Source organism: Salmo salar, chromosome 05, assembly GCF_965601325.2.
Source record: "Salmo salar chromosome 05, fSalSal1, whole genome shotgun sequence".
Lineage (NCBI taxonomy): Eukaryota > Metazoa > Chordata > Actinopteri > Salmoniformes > Salmonidae > Salmo > Salmo salar.
Window position 1 is genome coordinate 74,060,944 of NC_138295.1, and position 24,057 is coordinate 74,085,000.

General features: G+C 44.4%; 1 protein-coding gene across 2 annotated transcripts in view; it reads right to left on the reverse strand.

Moving 5' to 3' along the window:
• Positions 1–158: 158 nt before the first annotated feature.
• The window catches only part of LOC106605817 (voltage-dependent calcium channel gamma-4 subunit), a 47,267-nt gene continuing 23,368 nt past the window's right edge, over positions 159–24,057 (reverse strand). Inside the window, exons 2-6 of one of the 2 annotated variants that reach the window (XM_082975528.1) lie at positions 22,341–22,626; positions 16,703–16,924; positions 4,928–5,011; positions 3,335–3,475; positions 159–2,910 (exon numbers count right to left, since the gene is read on the reverse strand). In XM_082975528.1, the coding sequence (XP_082831654.1) occupies positions 2,096–2,910; positions 3,335–3,475; positions 4,928–5,011; positions 16,703–16,924; positions 22,341–22,371 (1,293 nt within the window). In that variant the 5' untranslated portion in view covers positions 22,372–22,626 and the 3' untranslated portion in view covers positions 159–2,095. Of the gene's footprint in view, positions 2,911–3,334; positions 3,476–4,927; positions 5,012–16,702; positions 16,925–22,340; positions 22,630–24,057 lie in introns of both variants that reach the window. The other variant, XM_082975527.1, reaches the window with a different exon arrangement.

A 24,057-nucleotide genomic window follows, 5' to 3' on the forward strand; every position in this document is an offset into this window, starting at 1 on the left:
TCTAAAGTTGTGTCAAGCCTCTCTCTGTCTGTCATTCCCACCAACTCTCACTTTTCTATTTTTTCTCTCTCTGTCATTCCCTCCATCTCTCTCTCTCTCCATCCCTTGATCATCTCATTATGTCATTCCTTTAAAGAAAAAAATCATCAGTCTGTAAATCGGTCTGTTATTGTTTTTTTTATAAACTTCGTGCAATACAGTGTTTGAGTTTATCACACATTTAGATAAACCATAATCATTTTGTCTAGATATATCTATTCTCAACTACATAGTATTCATATTGCCCACATAAATGCTATCTGTGTGCAGTTTTGTCACATTATTCTTTTTTCTCTCAAATGAAATAAAATGAAGAAACTAAAATCAAAAAGAATGGTGGTTTCATTTCCTTTCCCCAGTCTGTAATGTAGCGGGGTGTCCAATAGTGTCCATCCCAGTTCTGCCATCACTCCAGACAATAAATGAGGTGCAGGAGAGTGTTTACACATGTATACATTCTCATCAACATAAACAGAAGGGGTCAAAGTTCAAGGGTCACGTGGGAAGCACAGTGAGAGTTTTTTCTTTGGGGGTGGGGTTTGGATGTTCATCTCCATAGTGATTCTGTCATGGGTCATGTGACAGAGGAGAAGACATGCCCAAAACGGGCAGGGCAGGGTGGGGCCAAGCTAGGGTGGGGCGGGGCAGGGCAGGGTGGGGAGAGGCAGCGCACCCCATGAGAACTGGGGGGTAGCCTGTACCCATACAGAGGATCAAAAACACATCACCCTCCCCTCCCCTTCCCAAAATACACACCCTGTTTTCATACCAGAGGTCCTAAAGAAAGTATCTATAGAATTTGCAAATATAGGTATGCGTTAATTACAATGTACATGTTTAATTTCAAAAGTTTTCTCTATAGTGTATTTTAACCCCCCACCTCCGTCCCCACATTTATTTAATTGACATTTTTCATTGTCAATTTCAGTTTAATAATGGATGGATAGCATCTGTTGTGTCTGTTCTAGAGAATAAATTTGGGTCTCTTGCTTGTAGAAAATAATGAATAAATGTTTCTCTTCTTCTCTCCAGGTGACGAGCTTCACCTGTTTTCTCTGTACAAATATATCAGTTTCTCTTCTTCTCTCTTCAAGACAGAGGTTTCTGTTAATGCCCAGAAAACAAACATGTTCAACATGACTACAGCTACGACTACTGCTAACATTGATTCGAATGGAACTCAGACTAACATAGGCCCATAGAAAACAGACTCAGAATAACACTGAAGTTGCTCAGTTGCCTCAGTCACTCACTTATTGTAGCCTTCAGTTACAATATTGGAAGACAATGTACAGTATTCACACAACTTAACTGTGTGTTAGAACCAAGGAGTAGAAAATCAAAATAGATAAATTAACTGAACTTCACCAAAGAACATGTTGTAATAATAGTAATAATAATACATGATATATTATTATTATTATTAGATAATAATTAAATCATATAAATCATAATACACACTCATCTTCTCATACATTGTATACACTCATGCTTGACACCAATGACACAGTTACACAGCCCACTGATCATACCAGCGTGTCTGTGTTGAAGAAATTCACAGTAAACGTCGTCAGGATCCAAAATCAGAGTGAAAATGATACAAATCATATCATCATTCTAAAATGATAGCATTGCGAACAGAGCTAGCTCGTAATAACGCTAATAATAATCACAACAACAATTGACGTCAAATATGATCTTGTTAAATCAGCGTTAGTATTGCACTAAAGAAAGTGGATTGTTTAAAATAGTAGCCCAAGATTAATCGCGTTGGAACATTAACAAAATAAATCATTTCTAGTGCGTTAAAATAGTAAAATAGTTTTGTTGTTAAAGTTCATTATTGTTGTAATTATCACGTTGTGTTATTACTTGTTTTCTTTTGTTTCTCAGTGAGATACTGTAGACTAATAACAGTGAAAAAGATTTTCTCTCTCTCCTCTCCATTCCTTTATCTCAATACCCTTTAATACTCCTTCATCCCAATCCCCCTCTCTATATATCTCTCTCTCTCTTCCTTCCTGTGTACCCTCCCTCTCTCCCCCTCCCCTCCTCTCTACACGGGTGTTGTCTTCCTGTTGAGCGTATTGGAGTTGCTCTCTCTATCTCCCTTTAGCCTGTCCAGCGTTCCCATCCCTCGTTCTCTCTCCACCGTGGACGAGGAGAAGGGTGGGGGCCCCGAGCCCACCGAGTTGCCCATGGGTGCGTTGGAGTTGGAGGAATTCTGGGACAGCGAGGGGTTGTGGGACTTCAGAGAGGGCAGCGTGCCGCTCATCATCACACCCCCTCCTCCCCCTCCTCCCCCGTCCTTGGGGAAGCAGTTGTGGAGCTGGTAGAGGGTGGCGCGGTCCACGGTGCCGTACATGGGGGGCAGGCCAGCCAGCTTGGGGTCGCGGGACAGAGTGTAGAGGGAGATGTCGCCCCCCGCCAGGGTGGTGTGGGAGCGAGAGTGAGGGTTGGGCAGCGTGGCCACAGACATGGGCCCCTGGGAGAGCATGGCCGAGGGGGGCAGGCCAAAGTTCTTCCCCCCGCCTCCCCCCACCGGCGAGGGGTCTCGGGAGCGTGAGGGGTCAGTAGAGCGGGATGAGGAGCGGGAGCGACGGCGGAAGCGGTAGCTGGGTAGGCGGAGCATGGCGTGCGTGGTCCCCTTGAAGATGTCAGTGCGCGAGCGGCAGCGAAGCTCCTTGTTCTTTTCGATGTAGATGTTGACGGCTAGAACGCCCACCATCTCAGCCATGATGAAGGACAGGCCTCCGAAGTAGAAGGACCAGCCGTAGCTGTACTGCCACTTCTTGTCTTCGTCCTTCTTAGGGGAGATGTCTCCCAGCGCTGCAGAGATGTACACGATCACACCGATGATGTTGCTCAGACCTGGAGGAGACAGGGGACAAATGAGGATATACGAACACACACACACACACACACACACACACACACACACACACACACACACACACACACACACACACACACACACACACACACACACACACACACACACACACACACACAGATGAGGATAAATATACACACATTCACACACACACACACACACACACAGATGAGGATATATACACACACACAAACACACATACACACACACACGCACACTCTCTCTCTCTCTGTCATGTTATCCAGAGCAGGAGAGCAGGAGGAAAGACATGACTTTACATCAAAAGAACATAAACACATGTATACATACTAAGAGACTTAGATAGACACATAAAGACACAGAAATAATCACAGACACACACACAGACACACAGACAGGTCTGACAGGAGTTAGTTAGTGCACCTGCAGCCACAAAGAGAATGCCTGCTCCCAGGACGATGTTCCTCTTGTGCTTATAGAAGCGACTGAGACCGATACACACCCCTCCCATCAACAGCAGGATAGCACTGAGGATAGGGAAGATGTTGGAAGCCCTGACCATACCTACAGAGAGAGAGGGACAGGAGAGAGACGGGACAGGGACGGAGAGAGCGAGGGGAAGTGAGAGAGAACAAGTAAGTGAGAAGAAGAGAGAAGAGAGAGAGAGAGAAGAAGAGAGAGAGCGGAAGTGGGTGATAAAGAGAGAGGGAGGGGAAGCGAGAGAGAACAAGTGAGAGAGAAGTAGAGAGAAGAAGAGAGAGAGAGAGAACAAGAGAGAGAGGAAGTTGGTGATAAAAAGAGAGGGAGGGGAAAGAGAAAAGGTCAAAGTAGCAGATAGAATCAGAGGATGAGAAATAAACAGCTGTATTCTGCTGTGAGCAAATGAATTACCATGTGGCCAAGCTAGTGAGTGTTTAATTGTATCAGCTCTTTCCCAAGAGGCATCAACTCTGATACCCCCCAGGACAGACACACACACACACTTCACCACTCCTTTCCCATCTAGGACATAGGCCAGAGGACAGAAATGCCAAAGTAAATGCCAGCCAAATGCCGAGGCTACATAGTAAACAGTACACAGTCTTCTCCTGCTGCATTGTGGGGCGGACACACATAGTGCGGCACGGAACACCCACACAGGTGTGGCCTGGAGGAACACCCGTGAACTAGGGCAGCACATTATCCCTCGACTTCATACAAACACTAACATGTTTTATTCAAACACAGCTTATTTTCTCCCGGTCTTCAGGAGTGAGATCTAACTACTCTATGTGGTCTAAGTCTTCTGTAAAAAGTGGTTTACAGTTGTGGATGAGTTAGGCTGTGTATCAGTTATGGGGAACTCCCGTCCTGGGGGTGGCAACAGTGTGTGCAGGGTTGTGTTCCAGCCCTGCCCAACACACCTGTTCAAATGTTTTTCTTTTTAGACCACAAAAAATTGTCAAAGACTCCAGCCACTCAAGTCATAGACTGTTTTCTTGCTACCGCACGGCAAGCGGTACCGGAGCACCAAGTCTGGGTCCAAAAGGCTCCTTATCAGCTTCTACTCCCAAGCCATAAGACTGCTGAACAATTAATCAAATGGCCACCCGGACTATTTACAATGACCCCCTCCCACTTTGTTTTTACACTTGCTGCTACTCACTGTTTATTATCTATGCATAGTCACTTCACTCCTACCTACATGTACAAATGACCTCGACTAACCTGTACCCCTGCACACTGACTCGGTACCGGTACCCCCTGTATATAGCCTCGTTATTGTTATGTTATTGTGTTACTTTAGTTTATTATTTACTTTAGTTTATTTAGTAAATATTTTCTTAACTCTTTTTTTCCTTAAAACAGCATTGTTGGTTAAGGGCTTGTAAGTAAGCATTTCAATGTAAGGTCTACACCTGTTGTATTTGGCGCATGTGACTAATAAAATTAGATTTAATTTGAATCAGGTATATTAGAGCTGGGCTGGAACAAAAGCCTGCACCTCCACTTCAGGTTCATCAGATGTTGACTTACGTAGAACATACTCAGGCCCATCATGGTCAAAGTCAGCATCCTCAGGGAAGTGGTTGATCTGAGAACACACTCCCCTCTTCACCCCTGAGAGAGAGAGAGAGAGAGAGAGAGAGAGAGAGAGAGAGAGAGAGAGAGAGAGAGAGAGAGAGAGGGAGGTGTGGGGTGGCGGGGTTAGAACAGAATACACACACTCTCTATCTCACACACACACACACATGCACACACACACGCGCGCACACACACACTTTATACATCAGCACATGCATCAGCTCCACTCCACAGGGATTCATCAGAAAAAGAAACAGCAGTTTATATTAGCATATAAAAAGAGAGCAAGAGAGAAAGAGGAAGAGAAAAAGGCATGAGAGAGAGAAACTGCAGACTGGTTGTGCCTCAGGTTCTGTCCTGTCATTGTTCACCCTTCCCAGGTAGGTCTGAGGACAGAACAGTACGCATCCCCAACACAAAACATCCACACTCTCTGCCCTTAGGAACTGATTCTAGATCAGATGTCCTTGCCCCAGCCCTCACCATAACCATTAGGAAAACAAAACTACCAAAATTGGTCCTGGGTCTGTCGTTAAGGTCATGCAGTATCTCATTAATATCACACTCACATACATACATTATTTGTCATCAGGTGCTGGGTAGAAAAACACTAATTGAATGTAGAAAGGGTACCAGCGTATATGTATGTATAGTTCTAATAAGAAGGTTTTATTTAGAGTGAACCACAGCTACCAATATTCACTTAAAAATAGTCATTTCACTGTGGTCCTTTCTGAATAAGAGCATGCAGTAACTGAATGAACACACTAACTCACCCCCACACACACCCCAACACAGAGAGCCATCCATACAGGCAGACAGGCAGACAGATAGCTACCCGCTGGGGTCTTGTGGCTCTACTGCAGACAGACAGATGGACGGACGGACGCACGGTGATGACAGCACACGACTGGTGCTGGCTGATGGATGGATTGTGAGAGAGTTGGAGTGATGGAATGATGAGACAGACGGAGGAGGGAGAGAAGGACAGATGTGGGGTGAGCTTGTCTCTTTCTCATAGTTCTTTTATTTCCATGGTTGTCGTCTGTAAAGAAAGAGATGGGGGCACAGAGGAGGGTGTCAGCTAAACCCCCTGACAGACGCCATTTTGGCTCTAAACCAGGAAGTAGTTCCCCATTGGTACAGATCTAGGATCAGTTAACCTTCTCTCCCAATGTTAACCATAACCATTAGGTGGGAAAACCAGTGTCTAGGGAGCAACTACTCTACAGCTGTACTGGCTACTCCTGAAACAGAGAAACAGCTGGCTAGAGCCAAAATGACCTGAGTTTCACTCACTTCTATTCACTTACCTGGAAACTCTGTAAGAAACATACTGGAGGGGTGAAACTGACCTACATGGGCAGTAGAGGCTGCCTCTAAGTAATGCCCCAAAGATCAGTGTTCTCTATTTGAACCATCACCACAACAGCATTCAATCTAAAGCATCAACACTCATATCACTGCTGTTGATTGGTGGCTTGTCTGATGCCATGCACATTAAACTCTTGCTCTCCATTGGTTTCAGTTGAATATTGAATATTTGCAGCCCACAATGTGAGGTTAGGGGCCTTTGACTAAAAGCTAAGGGAGAGACTGTACTGACCTACTAGTATTTTGCCTAGTTAAATAAAGGTACAAATAAAATAAAAATACAAATCTGGAATCCTCTCAAACTGCCATATCAGAGAATACCCCATTCTTCAGCACCTAACACAGCAATGTGTGACACCCACCCGCAGGCTTAAATCTTTTAGAGCCAATATGTCCTCTGTTTCCATTGCACCTACACTTCACTGCATCACTGCACAGCTTCTGAGCATCCATCTTGACTCAATACTCTACGGACATCAAGGATACTTGACCTCTAAGCCATACCAAAGCACTGAAGGCTCCACTGCACCGCATAAAGAAAGAGAGGAGAGAGAGAAAGAGAGGAGAGAGAGAGAGATAGGGGGAAAGAGAAAGAAAGAGAGCGAGAGAGCGAGAGAGAAAGAGAGAGAGCGAGAGCGGGGAGAGCATAGAGAACGTAAAGGGAGAGATAGCAGACAGAGTCAGAGGGAGTATGAGAGAGAGGGGCAGAGAGAGAGAGGCAGAGATGACAGAGGGAGAGAGTGGGAAGAGAGAGAGAGCAGAGAGAGAGGGAGGGAGAGAGTAAAGAGAGAGAGAGTAAAGAGAGAGAGCAGAGAAAGGGAGAGAGGGAGAGAGAACATGAGAGCGAGCGAGAGAGAAAGAGAGGAGAGAGAGAGAGAGAGAGAGAGAGAGAGAGAGAGAGAGAGAGAGAGAGAGGAGCACTGCAGCATTGCTGTGAGGGCTGGGGCTTATCTCTAATTGGCTGCTTTGTTATCAGGAAGCTTAGAGATGAGGACAAATGAGCTTTGCACAATGACCAGGCCAAGGATGGGACTTACCCGACATGCCTTATAGAGGAGTAGTGACGGGACTACAAACATACGGCAGCTAGCTAACACCATTCATTCAGCTTCAACTACTGTCCTATTCTGTTCTATTCTGTCCTATCCAGCCCTGTCCTGTCTTCCCCCTTCTAAAGCCTGTATGTCAGAGCAGCAGTTGAATGTATTATAAATTAGCTGCTTGTGCCGCAGTGAAGATGGCGTGATGGCTACTGTCATTTTCAGAGATCCCTTCAGCTAAATCGCTGGACTAGTGCAGGGTTGGGCAACAGGGTCTGCAGTGAGTTTGTAGAGCCAGTTGTAATATACCTGATTCAGCTTATCAAAGGCTCGATGGATCTAGTTGAATCAGGTTTACAACACATGGTTGTTGAGCACAGTGCTAGTGGGTGATGCGTGTAAGGTAGGTTATAAATTAAAGACAGTGATGGAAGGAATGGGGTGAGATGAGAGGGGTTCTTTTCAGGTGATTTCAACTTCCTGATCTGCTGACACCATGGAACATGAGGAATACAACCACTGTATACTGTACATCTAGACCATCAGCTCCTGTTACCTACTTCACCACTGGAGTCATCCTTAGTTCAGGGATGAAGTGGTATCCTTATGACATATTCATTTGAAGGGTAGAAATTACAATCTTCACAAACATCCAGTATTGATAGATGAAGTGGCTGTACTGTACTAGCTCTCTGCACAGATACAGTTCAGACAGTATCACATCAACAGTGAAGAGGCGGCTCCGGGATGCTGGCCTTCCAGGCAGAGTTCCTCTGTCCAGTATCTGTGTTCTTTTTCCCTTCTTAATCTTTTCTTTTTATTGGCCAGTCTGAGATATGGCTTTTTCTTTCCAACTCTGCCTAGAAGGCCAGCATCCCGGAGTCGCCTCTTCACTGTTGATGTTGAGACTGGTGTTTTGCAGGTACTATTTAATAAAGCTGCTAGTTGAAGACGTGTGAGGCGTCTGTTTCTCAAACTAGACACTCTAATGTATTTGTCCTCTTGCTCAGTTGTGCACCAGGGCCTCCCACTCCTCTTTCTATTCTGGTTAGAGCCAGTTTGTGCTGTTCTGTGAAGGGAGTAGTACACAGCATTGTACGAGATCTTCAGTTTCTTTGACATTTCTCGCATGGAATAGCCTTTTTTTCTCAGAACAAGAATAGACTGACGAGTTTCAGAAGAAAGGTCTTTGTTTCTGGCCATTTTGAGCCTGTAATCGAAACCCACAAATGATGATGCTCCAGATACTGAACTAGACTAAAGAAGGCCAGTTTTATTGCTTCTTTAATCAGAACAACAGTTTTCAGCTGTGCTAACATAATTGCAAAAGGGTTTTCTAATGATCAATTAGCCTTTTAAAATGATAAACTTGGATTAGCTAACACAATGTGCCATTGGAACACAGGAGTGATGGTTGCTGATAATGGGCCTATGTAGCTATTCGAGGGGAGATTTATTTTGATAACTGGGTCACTGTATGGACAACCAATTACTATCTTAAACATATACGCCCCTAACACAGATACACCTGCTTTCATGTCAAAAATGATAACCCTGTTCAATGAGCATTGTGTTTCCTTTGGCGTGGTGGCCAGAGATTTTAATTGTACCCTCAACCCAACCCTAGACAAATCATCTCAAATCCCCACCACAAGTCCTAGATCTGCAAAGATGTTGAACTTTCTTACTAAAGAGATGGGACTGATAGATATCTGGAGAGAGACTAATAGCTCATCTATGGACTATGCATACTACTCTAATGTCCATAACACCTACTCCCGTATAGATTACATTTTTATCCCAAAGAGTTTCATAAATTCAGCCACGTGCACAATCGGACCCATAGCACTTTCAGATCACGCCTTTGTCCACCTCCGCTTTGACCTCTGCAAAAACATCCCGAGGTCAAAGAGCTGGAAATTCAACACCTTTATGTTATCAAACGAAGCGTTCCATACATTGGTAACTACATGGATAGACAACTACACACAAGACAACAAAGATTCTCCTGTTTCTCCGGCCACAATGTGCGACGCTGCTAAAACCACACTAAGAGGTCATCTAATTGCAGATGTGTCCTCTAAGAAAAAAGCAATGGAAGCACACAGGGTAGATCTTGAGAGGGAGCTGGAACGCTGTGAAAAAGTACATAAACAATCCCCAGACAGCACCTCCTGGAGTCAACTTAAAGCAGCAATTGCCAAACTGAACTTGGACTATACTTGGGAGATAAAAAAAGGTTTCTTTACTAAACAGAAATACCATGAGTATAGCAATAGGCCAAGTAGATTGCTTGCTTACCAATTAAAAAAGAGCAGTCAGAGCGTACAATCATAGCTATCCGAACAGTAGAGGACGAGGTCACATATGACCCCAAAAAGATACATTTAACTTTTCATGATTTTTACTGCAAACTATATACCTCTGAGAGAAAACATACGGAGGCAGAACTCCACTCCTTCCTAGAGGGATTCTCGCTACCTAAATTATCAGAGACCGACCAAGAAGATCTCAACTCCCCCTTCACTCCTGAGGAGGTCCTGGAGGCAATTACCTCCATGCCACCTAATAAGTCCCCAGGCCCAGATGGATTCCCAAGAGAGTTCTATAAAGCTTTTTGGCCCCAGCTTAGCCCTATTTTCATGCCAATGCTGGAGGATTTTTTTCAAAAACGGAGTTCTCCCAGACTCAATGCACACAGCTCGCATTACAGTGTTGCTCAAAAAAGACAAGGACCCTCTATCCTGCTCATCCTTCCCACCCATAAGCTTGTTGGATTTCGACTACAAAATAATTACCAAATTGCTCGCCAAAAGACTAAACACTCTTCTTCTTAATAAAAGCGGACCAAACTGGATTTATTAGAGATAGATACTCTTCTGATAACATTCGCCGTCTTTTTGATATTATTGATCAAGTAAACGCACAGAAGACCCCTGTCCTGCTGGCTTCACTGGATGCTGAGAAGGCGTTCGACAGGATGGAGTGGAGCTTTCTGTTCTCAGTCTTAGAAAAGTTCAATATGGGCCCAAACTTTATTAAATGGATCAAATCACTATACTCTCATCCAAATGCCATGGTGACTACAAACAGACTGAACTCTGACAGATTCCCTTTGGGATGGGGCACAAGACGAGGGTGCTCGCTGTCCCCCCTGCTCTACTTGTTGGGGGCGGAGCCTCTGGCAGAGTTGATAAGGAGCAATCCAAGTATTATGGGTGTTTCTGCAGGCGGCCTGCAGCACAAGATTTCGCTCTACGTGGATGATGTCTTGCTCTACATATCCAACCCTGAGAAATCCCTCCCTCCCATTTTAGACACAATTGCTCAGTATGGCAAGTTTTCAGGTTATAAGATACATTTTAACAAATCCACTGTCTGCCCTCTCAATATTACACTCACCAGCTCTATGAAGACACTATGTCCATTCCAATGGAAGACCCAGGGTTTTCAATACCTTGGGATCTTCATAACACCAGATCTGAATAGCCTTTTCAAGGAAAATGATCTTCCACTCCTGGATCGAATCAAGAACGATCTCCAAACCTGGATCTCCCTCCCAATTAGCTTAGTAGGAAGAATTAATGTCATACGTATGAACATCCTCCCTAGACTGAACTATTTCAGATGCTCCCATGCTATCTCCCAGTTTCCTTTTTCAAAACAACTAACCAAAGCATCACCAAATTTATATGGGGCAATAAAAAACCTGGGATCAAGTTCTCCACTCTATCTAAACCTGAACCTAAGGGTGGTCTTGCCCTTCCCTCCCTTCAATTGTACTACTGGTCTGCCCAAATCCGCAACATGCTAACATGGATCACAAACAGACAAGAGTCAATGTGGATTCAGATAGAAGCCCAATCCTGTGGTTCATTGCCCGTAAACTCAATTATATTCATTAATAACTTTAGTGAAATGGGCAACATAGCCAAAACCTTTGATTTACAGCACCCTACTAGCGTGGAGAGACTGTAAGAAATACCTGGGCATTTCCTCCCAAACATGTTCTCACTCGCCTATAGTAGGCAACCCAGACTTGCCAAAAGCCCTGAGGGATGCCAACTTTAATCTTTGGCATACTCTAGGAATCAGGACCTTTTCAGACCTATTTCATCAGAAAACCACTACACTGAAATCCTTTCAAGAGCTCTGCAGTGAATTCAATGTGCCAAGATCCCATTTTTTTTCAAATCTTCAAATTAGACATGTCATTTCGTCATTTACTTCCAAGAGGAGGTTTAGAACTCAGTTGAATGAAGTTGAAACCCCTCTTGCTACAGCACAATCCATTAAAGGCAAAGTCTCCTATATCTATAGACTCCTTTCTGAGAAAGGGGGCTCCTCCTTTACTCCTTTGAAAATAATCTGGGAAAAGGACCTTGGTCTGACTATCAGTGATGAGTTATGGGTGGAGGTTTGCGACAGGGTATACTGCTCCTCTACTAATGTAAAAATGAAAGACTCTAATTACACATTTTTGTACACATTTTATTACACTCCTTTGAGACTCCATAGAATGAAAACAGACATTTCTCCTAACTGTAAAAGATGTACCTCTGAAAGTGGAACCTATATGCATGTATTTTGGAGCTGTAGAGAGATTGCCAGATTTTGGCAATCTATACATACTGCTGCACAGAAAATACTAGATGTACAGTTTGATATGACCCCGTGTATCTATCTTCTTAATGCCCAGCAGGACTTTGTTCTTGATCATGACAGAGAAAATTTGCTGATGACTATTACATACTTTGCTAAGAAATGTATTCTTCTATTGTGGGCCTCTAATACCTCTCCTACATTTAAAATGTAGATTGACCAGATTGTTGACTTTCTCCCTCTTGAAAAGCTCACTTATGACCTCTGCAGGAGACAGCCCAAGTTTGATAGACTCTGGTCTCCACTACTTCAAATTGGACAGAGTGAATGGGGTGATTAGGGAAATGAGCAGATACATGTTGTGTAAGGTGCTGTAAAATCTAAAAACTAATTATTTGCTCGTCGTCTCAGCTAAGGCCGGAAATAGCTAAGAAGAACCTTGATAGTGCTGCTGCAAGTTTTATATATATATTTATTTTTTAATAATTATTCTTTGTGTGTATGTATATATAATATATATATATATTTTAATTTTAATTTATTATTATTATAATTTTAAAAAATATATTATTATGATTATATATATATATATATATATATATATATATATATATATATATATATATATATATATATATATATATATTTTTTTTTTAAGTATGTCACATCTGTGAATGTGGAATGTGTTTTGTTGGTTGATTGAAAAACAAGAAAACTTAATAAAACTTTAAATTTCCAGCTACAATAGTCATTTACAACATTAACCATGTCTACACTGTATTTCTGTATTTCTGTATTTCTGATCAATATGATGTTATTTTGATGGACAGTAAATGTGCTTTTCCTTCAAAAACAAGGACAGTTCTAAGTTACCCCAAACTTTGAAACGGTAGTAAATATACTGTATTCTATACTATTCTACTGTATCTTAATCTACACTGCGTGCACAATTATTAGGCAAGTGAGTATTCTGATCTTATCATTGTTTCTATTCACATTTTCAAACTCCAAACCATATAAACTTGAATGCTTATTGGATTTAATCATTTTCAGGTGATATGTATTTGTGTAATGAGGGAGGGTGTGGCGAAAGTGAATAACACCTTATATCAAGGTGTGCATAATTATTAGGCAGACTCATTACCTCAGGTAAAATGGGCCCAACATTTTTTTTAACTGACACTGAAAAGCCAAAAATGTAAAATGCCTTTCAGACGGATGCGACACTCTTTAAATAGCTAAACTATTGAGGTGTGACCACCGGACATTCAAACGTTTTGTTGCGAATAGTCAACTGGGGCGCAAAAAACGCATGGGGAAGAAAAGGCGCAAATTAACTGCAAAAGACTTGAGAAGAATTAAACGTCAAACTACCAGGAACCCATTATCCTCCAGTGCCACCGTATTCCAGAACTGCAACCCACCTGGAGTGTTGAGAAGTACAAGGTGTCAAGTGCTCAGAGACATGGCCAAGGTCAAGAAGACTGAAACAAGACCACCACTGAATAAGATTCACAAGTTGAAGCGTCAAGATTGGGCAAAGAAATAACTGAAGACAGATTTTTCAAAGGTTTTATGGACAGATGAAATGAAAGTGACTCTTGATGGACCAAATGGATGGGCCCGTGGCTGGATCAGTAATGGACACAGGGCACCACTTTGAGTCAGGTGCCAGCAAGGTGAAGGAGGGGTACTGGTATGGGCTGCTATCATTGAGGATGAGGTAGTTGGACCTTTTCGGGTTGAAGATGGACTGAAACTCAACTCCCAAACCTACTGCCAGTTTCTGGAAGATTCTTTCGTCAAACAGTGGTACAGGAAGAAGTCCTCAGCATTCTAGAAGGCCATGATCTTTATGCAGGACAATGCTCCATCACATGCATCCAAGTACTCCACTGCTTGGCTAGCCAGCAAGGGCCTCAAAGATGCCTGAATAATGACCTGGCCCCCTTCCTCACCTGACTTAAATCCTATTGAGAACTTGTGGGCCCTTCTCAAACGTGAGATTTACAGTGATAGAAGACAATACACCTTTTTGAACAGCATTTGGGAGGCTGTGGTTGCTGCTTCAGCGAAAATTGATCGTGAACAGATCAAGAAACTGACAGACTCCATGGATGGAAGGCTCATGGCAGTTATTGAAAATAAGGGTGGCTATATTGGTCACTGAAAGGCCAAAAAGGTTATATAATTGTCATTTTGTGTTACTTATCTGTTACACTTACTCTAAAAATTGAGAATAAACAAGAGAGAAATTATTTTTGTAATTTAGTTGCCTAATAATTCTGCACACTTATATATTTCCCTGAGAAAGACAAAACTGTCACGTTTCGATGGCAGGAAAAGGGGTGAAGTCAAGCGCAGGAGACGGAGGTCCGTTGAACAAAACGTTTAATAATCTATAAACAAAAATGCCGCAACAAAGCAGGGTGCAGAATCCCAATAAGGCAGGAGAACAGCTCCAAAATACAAAAATAGACGGGGCGCAGCCCGGCAACCCTAAAACCTAAATAGTACGCGGCGTAGTCTAATACATAAATAAATCCTGGCCACAACTTAAAACATAACAAGCAACAATCCCGCACAAATCCCCAAACCAAACAGACAAACTAAATACCCCCCCTAATTACAAACAAGGAACAGGTGCAGACAACAAACAGACATAACTAACAGTCACCGAAACATGGATCTGTGGCAGCTAGTAGGCCGGTGACGATGACCACCGAGCGCCGCCCGACCGGAGAGAGGCGCCACCTTCTGTGGACGTTGTGACAAAAACTCACTTTTCCTTTGTTAAACATTCAGGTTTGAGGTTCAATAACATTTTGGATTGACTGCGAGCATTGTGTTTATTCAACAACAAAATGAATCCCGAGGAATACAATTTGCCTAATAATTGTGCATGCAGTGTATGCCACTCTGACATTGCTCGTCCATATATTTATATATTCTAAATTCCATTCCTTTACTTAGTGTGTATTGGGTATATGTTGTGAAATTATTAGATATTGCTTGTTAGATACTGCTGCATTGTCGGAACTAGAAGCACAAGCATTTCACTACACCCGCAATAAAATCTGATAAACACGTGTATGTGACCAATAACAATTGATTTGATGCTCTTTGGAAATCATTAAACAGAAACATCAGTCCACTGGGAAAGCCTAGGAGTTTCCTCTTCCAGCATTTCCACGTTCCAGATTTTCCAAGGAGCTCATAAACTCAGCATGTGCATTGCTTCACATTATAATGACTTTAACGGCAGCACTGCTGACTACATAATTCCACTGAAACATATGGTAACATACCATCCATTCACTCTCATCTGACACAAAAAACTGCACAACATCAACTCTGAGCGTCCATTCCAATCAGTCCTTATTCCTTTCCATCTCACAAGACAGCAACACTGCAGGTAGTGCATTAGGACACAGACATGAGGTCTGCAATGGTATTGCATTAGATCCAAAATGGCCACAGTCCTTACTTTGATCATACCAACTATTATCAGCTATCACCAACTATTACCAGCTATTACCACCTATTTATCAGCTATTACCAGCTTTTACCAGCTATTACCAACTATTACCAACTATTACCAACTATTATCACCTATTAGCAACAATTAGCAACTATTACCAACCATTACCACCTATTACCAGCTATTACCAACTTTTACCAGCTATTATCAACTATTACCAACTATTACCACCTATTAGCAACTATTACCAGCTATTACCAACGTTTACCAGCTATTACCAGCTATTACCAGCTATTACCAACTATTACCAGCTTTTACCAACTATTACTATTACATTCAATATATTATACATAGTATTTATAGTATCGAATCTCTTAAAAACTGCAATATGTAACTTTTTGGGTGACCCAAACAAATTCACATAGAAATGTGAGTTATAGATCTGCCATTCTCATTGAAAGCAAGTCTAAAATCAAGCCACCCCCTGTACCCGGACTTTGTACTACTCCCCTCTGGGCACAGGTATAGGGCACCCGTCGGCAGGAAAAACAGAACTAGACAATAATTTGTGCCAGGTGTGATATCCCTCCTTAATAGCTCGGGCTAATGTTCCTATCGACACAGTAAGGCCAGCAGGCTTGTCTCTTTTTATTGGTATGTAACTGTTATGGAAGTTGTATTGTCAATTTGCTTTGTATTTAAACAACACTTTAAACGTGTACATGACACTGCAACAAAATTTCCCCATGGGGACAATAAAGTCAGTAAAGTAAGAAGTGGTAGATCTGTACTATATGAGCAATTTCTATGCTCCCCATTCTTAAGTTTCATTTTTGCGTGTTTTACTTTCGGTTTTGTACACCAGCTTCAAACAGCTGAAAATACAATATTTTTGGGTAATGGAAAATATATTTCACAGCGGTTTAGATTGTACAATGATTCTCTACACTATACCTGCCTGTTTTGTCACATAAACTGAAATTAGGAGAACTATTCGAATTTTAGCAACCAGGAAATGGTGGAAGGATTTCTGCATAGCGCACCTTTAAATCTAGAAAGGACATTAGGACAAAAGGCTCAAATGGAAACAGTCCTAACTCATCCCCTCCAACATCACACACACACACACAGATACAAGATCCCCACATGCCTCCGTTTACCCTCTATCCATCCTCTCCCACTCCACCCACAGATCCAAGATGGTGTCTCAGTAGCATTTCAGTAGCCTACCTTCCAGGCAGCAGATCCTCCAGAGGCCAGAGTGGGTGAGGGCTCCGGGGTCCTTCTTGTCCTTGTTGTGGGGGTCATCCGAGTGGTTGCGGGTGCTGTTGCAGATGGAGGCGCGGGAGTACAGCCAGTAGTCCGTCCCTATAGAAACCGTCATCAGGCAGAAGGCTGCAAAGGCCCCCACGGTGGTGAGGAGGATCTGGATCCCCTTCTCACAAACCATCCCTAGAGAGGAGGGCAGAGGAGGAGGAGAGAGAGAGGGAGGGGAGGGATGAGAAGTAGAGAAGGGACAAGGAGGAAGAAAAGTGAGAAATAGAAAAGGGATGAGAAAGGTGGAGGGAGGAAGAAGGAGAAGAAGTGCAGTAGAGACAAGAGAGGAACAGATGAGATAGAAAAAGGGAGAAAGGGGAGTTGAGGGAGAGGGAGGAGAGAGAATGAAAAAGGGATGGACAGAAAAAAGAGATGCAGAGACAGATGCAGAGAGAGAGAAAGAGAGAGAGAGAAAGAGACAGAGAGAGAGGCAGAGAGAGATGCAGAGAGAGAGAGAGGCAGAGAGAGATGCAGAGGGAGAGAAAGAGGCAGAGAGAGATGCAGAGAGAGAGAGAGAAAGAGGCAGAGAGAGAAAGAGGCAGAGAGAGAAAGAGGCAGAGAGAAAGAGGCAGAGAGCGAAAGAGGCAGAGAGAAAGAGGCAGAGAGAGAAAGAGACAGAGATAGAGACGCAGAGAGAGAAAGAGGCAGAGAGCGAGAAAGAGGCAGAGAGAAAGAAAGCGAGAGAGAAATAGGCAGAGAGAGAGACGCAGAGAGAGAAAGAGGCAGAGAGCGAGAAAGAGGCAGAAAGAGAGAAAGAGAGAGAGAAAGAGGCAGAGAGAGAGAGAAAGAGGCAGAGACAGAGAAAGAGAGAAAGAGGCAGAGAAAGAGGCAGAGAGAGAGAAAGAGGCAGGGAGAGAGGCAGAGAGAGAAAGAGGCAGAGAGAGAAAGAGGCAGAGAGAGAGGCAGAGAGAGAGGCAGAGAGAGAGAAAGATGCAGAGAAAGAGGCAGAGAGAGAGAGAGAAAGCGGCAGAGAGAGAGGCAGAGAGAGAGGCAGAGAGAAAGAAAGAGGCAGAGAGAGAGACAGAGAGAGAAAGAGGCAGAGAGAAAGAAAGAGGCAGAGAGAGAGAGGCAGAGAGAAAGAAAGAGGCAGAGAGAGAGGCAGAGAGAGAGAGAAAGAGAGAGAGAAAGAGGCAAAGAGAGATGCCGAGAGAGAGAAAGAGAGGCAGCGAGAGATGCAGAGAGAAAGAAAGAGACAGAGAGAGGAGGGGTATAAGTGGTTATATGAGGTGTCCTTGGAAGGGGAGTTGGACGATACTGCTGACTCGTCTTAACAGGAAGGAATTGATGGTGAACACAACAAATTACACTGAGAATCTCAATGTGCTCCATATTCATGACCATGACACCACTCTCTCCCCCACATAATCAGCATAGACAGGGCTAGCGCAGAATACACAACACACTCGATGAGACAGAACACACACACACACACACACACACACACACACACACACACACACACACACACACACACACACACACACACACACACACACACACACACACACACACACACACACACACACAACTCAATATACATAATCACAGCGCAGGAACAGCAGCAACATCAGCACATACAGGAACAAAGCAAGACTCAACAGGAAATCTTCATTGTCGCAACTCAATCAATCAATTAATCAATCAATCAACCATTTAGGCTTATACAATCAATCCTATACAGTATCAGTGTTCCTATCCTCTTCTTACCTCCAACATCACCATAGTATACCCCTCTGGTCCCCTTGTACATGAAGTGGTGCTAAAACCTGTGCATTTACATGATGGTTACATAGGCCTCTGCCCAGCACCTTGCCCTGAACTTTAGTCACTGTTACTAGCCGGCCACCCCCCGGTACTCTACCCTGCACCTTAGAGACTGTTACTAACCTGCTACCCCCCGGTACTCTACCCTGCACCTTAGAGACTGTTACTAGCCAGCTACCCCCCGGTACTCTACCCTGCACCTTAGAGACTGTTACTAACCTGCTACCCCCCGGTACTCTACCCTGCACCTTAAAGACTGTTACTAACCAGCTACCCCCCGGTACTCTAACCTGCTACCCCCCGGGACTCTACCCTGCACCTTAGAGACTGTTACTAACCTGCTACCCCCCGCTACTCTACCCTGCACCTTAGAGACTGTTACTAACCTGCTACCCCCGCGGTACTCTACCCTGCACCTTAGAGACTGTTACTAACCTGCTATCCCCCGGTACTCTACTCAGCACCTTAGAGACCGTTACTAACCAGCTACCCCCGCGGTACTCTACCCTGCACCTTAGAGACTGTTACTAACCTGCTACCCCCCGGTACTCTACCCTGCACCTTAGAGACTGTTACTAACCTGCTACCCCCCGGTACTCTACCCTGCACCTTAGAGACTGTTACTAACCGGCTACCCCCCGGGACTCTACCCTGCACCTTAGAGACTGTTACTAGCCGGCTACCCCCCGGTACTCTACCCTGCACCTTAGAGACTGTTACTAACCTGCTACCCCCCGGTACTCTACCCTGCACCTTAGAGACTGTTACTAGCCGGATACCCCCCCGGTCCCCTACCCTGCACCTTAGAGACTGTTACTAACCTGCTACCCCCCGGTACTCTACCCTGCACCTTAGAGACTGTTACTAACCTGCTACCCCCCCGATACTCTACCCTGCACCTTAGAGACTGTTACTAACCTGCTACCCCCCGGTACTCTAACCTGCTACCCCCCGGGACTCTACCCTGCACCTTAGAGACTGTTACTAACCTGCTACCCCCCGCTACTCTACCCTGCACCTTAGAGACTGTTACTAACCTGCTACCCCCGCGGTACTCTACCCTGCACCTTAGAGACTGTTACTAACCTGCTATCCCCCGGTACTCTACTCAGCACCTTAGAGACCGTTACTAACCAGCTACCCCCGCGGTACTCTACCCTGCACCTTAGAGACTGTTACTAACCTGCTACCCCCCGGTACTCTACCCTGCACCTTAGAGACTGTTACTAACCTGCTACCCCCCGGTACTCTACCCTGCACCTTAGAGACTGTTACTAACCGGCTACCCCCCGGGACTCTACCCTGCACCTTAGAGACTGTTACTAGCCGGCTACCCCCCGGTACTCTACCCTGCACCTTAGAGACTGTTACTAACCTGCTACCCCCCGGTACTCTACCCTGCACCTTAGAGACTGTTACTAGCCGGATACCCCCCCGGTCCCCTACCCTGCACCTTAGAGACTGTTACTAACCTGCTACCCCCCGGTACTCTACCCTGCACCTTAGAGACTGTTACTAACCTGCTACCCCCCCGATACTCTACCCTGCACCTTAGAGACTGTTACTAACCTGCTACCCCCCCGGTACTCTACCCTGCACCTTAGAGACTGGTTACTAACCTGCTACCCCCCCGGTACTCTACCCTGCACCTTAGAGACTGTTACTAACCTGCTACCCCCCCGGTACTCTACCCTGCACCTTAGAGACTGTTACTAACCTGCTACCCCCCGGTACTCTACCCTGCACCTTAGAGACTGTTACTAGCCGGCTACCCCCCCGGTACTCTACCCTGCACCTTAGAGACTGTTACTAGCCAGCTACCCCCCGGTACTCTACCCTGCACCTTAGAGACTGTTACTAACCTGCTACCCCCCGGTACTCTACCCTGCACCTTAGAGACTGTTACTAGCCTGCTACCCCCCGGTACTCTACCCTGCACCTTAGAGACTGTTACTAACCGGCTACCCCCCGGTACTCTACCCTGCACCTTAGAGACTGTTACTAACCTGCTACCCCCCGGTACTCTACCCTGCACCTTAGAGACTGTTACTAACCTGCTACCCCCCGGTACTCTACCCTGCACCTTAGAGACTGTTACTAACCTGCTACCCCCCGGTACTCTACCCTGCACCTTAGAGACTGTTACTAACCTGCTACCCCCCCGGTACTCTACCCTGCACCTTAGAGACTGTTACTAACCTGCTACCCCCCGGTACTCTACCCTGCACCTTAGAGACTGTTACTAACCTGCTACCCCCCCGGTACTCTACCCTGCACCTTAGAGACTGTTACTAACCTGCTACCCCCCGGTACTCTACCCTGCACCTTAGAGACTGTTACTAGCCGGCTACCCCCCGGTACTCTACCCTGCACCTTAGAGACTGTTACTAGCCAGCTACCCCCCGGTACTCTACCCTGCACCTTAGAGACTGTTACTAACCTGCTACCCCCCGGTACTCTACCCTGCACCTTAGAGACTGTTACTAGGCTGCTACCCCCCGGTACTCTACCCTGCACCTTAGAGACTGTTACTAACCGGCTACCCCCCGGTACTCTACCCTGCACCTTAGAGACTGTTACTAACCTGCTACCCCCCGGTACTCTACCCTGCACCTTAGAGACTGTTACTAACCTGCTACCCCCCGGTACTCTACCCTGCACCTTAGAGACTGTTACTAACCTGATACCCCCCGGTACTCTACCCTGCACCTTAGAGACTGTTACTAGCCGGCTACCCCCCGGTACTCTACCCTGCACCTTAGAGACTGTTACTAACCTGCTACCCCCCGGTACTCTACCCTGCACCTTAGAGACTGTTACTAACCTGCTACCCCCCGGTACTCTACCCTGCACCTTAGAGACTGTTACTAACCTGCTACCCCTCGGTACTCTACCCTGCACCTTAGAGACTGTTACTAACCAGCTACCCCTCGGTACTCTACCCTGCACCTTAGAGACTGTTACTAACCTGCTACCCCTCGGTACTCTACCCTGCACCTTAGAGACTGTTACTAACCTGTAACCCCTGGGTACTCTACCCTGCACCTTAGAGACTGTTACTAACCTGCTACCCCTCGGTACTCTACCCTGCACCTTAGAGACTGTTACTAACCTGCTACCCCTCGGTACTCTACCCTGCACCTTAGAGGCTGCTGCCCTATGTACATAGTCATGGAACACTGGTCACGTTAATAATGCTTACATACTGTTTTAGCCACTTCATATGTATATTCTGTATTCTAGTCAAGGCTGATCCTATACAACTAATGCTGTACCCACCTTTTCTATTCATATACTGTCTATAATGTCTATACACACCATTATATACATATAGATTTATATTCCGGACTCTGACATTGCTCGTTCTAATATTTCCATATTTCTTCATTCCTTTCTTTACATTTATGGGATTTGCCTGTATTGTTTTGTTATTGTTAGGTATTACTGCACTGGTGGAGCTAGGAACATAAGCCTTTCTCTACACCTGCGATAACATCTGAACATTTGTATTTTATTTGGCTTCACCTCACCCCAGGCTAGAACTGTTGTTCTAGATTACACATTTACCTCCATTGTGACTTCATTTATAAATCTTTGAAATTGTGCAAAGCGCACTCGAGTATAACAGTTGTAAGTACTATTACCAATGTGTACCTGCAATGTAATTACACTGTACCTGCCTATGTAATAACCACGTAAATACATTGATTATAGTGCCACTTGATGTAAAGTGGGACCTCATTGCGTTACCAAGGTATACATTTACATCAGCTGAGGTAAGACTTACCTGCCGCCGAGTTTCTATCCTTCGACTCCATTTTGAAATCTTTCTTTTCCTCGTTAATGAAGAATGCGCTGTCCCCTCAATCCGGACAGCATCCATCGACTGTTCTCACTCTCTCCCCCTCTCCTTCCTGCACTCGTTTTCTCTCTCTCTCTCTTTGGCCTCTATCTCTTTCTCTCTCTCTCACTGGAAAGATGTGCTGGTGGAGGCTCTTGATTGTGATTGGACGCTCTCGCTCTGGTCCTCTTATTCACAGGAAGCAGTCACTGAGGAGGACATGGTAGTTGGGCTACTGCCAAAGAAAGACAAGAAGAAGAAGGAGGATGATAACATTAGTTGTTTATAGCTGTGCAGTTATGAGGCCTGTTTATCTAAAAACTGTGATCATCTCAGAAAGTTCAGACTTTCAACAAGTCACGTTATAAAGTCAAGTTCTAAAAACACAAATAACAGAAAACTAAAACACTAAAACCTATCAATTCCACTCTCATACCAGTATAACATAGAATAGAATACAAATGGTGCATCTGAATATAGAGCTAGAAATAACAGATCTGGTCTGAATAAGACGAGTGAGAAAGGGGGAGAGTAGAGAGGGTGCACTCAACATTGTTACCATGGCAACATTGAATTCCAAAGTCTGGATCAGCATAGAGCGAGGGACTGAGAGAGAGAGAAAGATAGAGAGAGATGAACGGAGAGAGGGAGTGAGAGAGAGGGAGTGAGAGAGAGAGAGGGACTAAGAGTGAGAGAGGGACAGAGAGAGAGAGGGACAGAGAGAGAGAGGGACTGAGAGAGAGAGAGAGAGAGAGAGAGAGGGACTGAGAGAGAGAGAGATTTTGAATTGAATTCAAGAATTCAAACCTTTCTTCAAGAAAAAAAATGTAATAAGTAAATGTCAAATTGGCTTTCTCCCTAACCATCGCACTACTGACCATATATACACCTTACACACACTAATTAATAAACACGTCCACCAAAAAAAAGATGGCAAAACCTTTGCTTGCGTATTGACTTTAAAAAAGCATTTTATTCTATTTGGCACAAAGGGCTATTCTACAAATTTCTCCAAAGTGGGCTTGGTGGTAAGGTGTATGTATGTACACAGAAAACAAGTGTGCAATAAAAATCCAAAACCAAAGAACAGAATTCCTTTCACAACGTTGAGGTGTGAGACAAGGCTGCAGTTTGAGTCCAAATCTTTTCAACATTTATATCAATGAATTAGCAGACATGTTGGACCATTCTTCAGCCCCAGGACTCACACTACTTGACACAGAGGTGAAATACCTGCTATATGCTGATGACTTGGTACTTCTATCACCAACCAAAGGTCTTCAACAGAACATTAATATTCTAGAGCAATATTGCCATAATTAGGTCCTGGCAGTAAATTTCCAAAAAACGAAAATCATGATTTCCCCACAAAAAAACAGACGTCAGAAACACAAATATAAATTCACCCTGAACAACACCATAACTGAACACACAAAAAATGACTCCTACCTTGGTCTGACCATATCTGCATCGGGAAACTTTAATATGGCAGTGAATGCACTCAAAGAAAAAGCCTGCAGAGCAATGTATGCAATAAAAAAGAAATTATTCAATATCAACATCACAATTAGAATTCGGGCCAAAATATTTGACAGTGTAATTCTACCAATAGCTCTTTACGGAAGTGAGGTTTGGGGGCCACTCAATAAACTGGACTTTAATA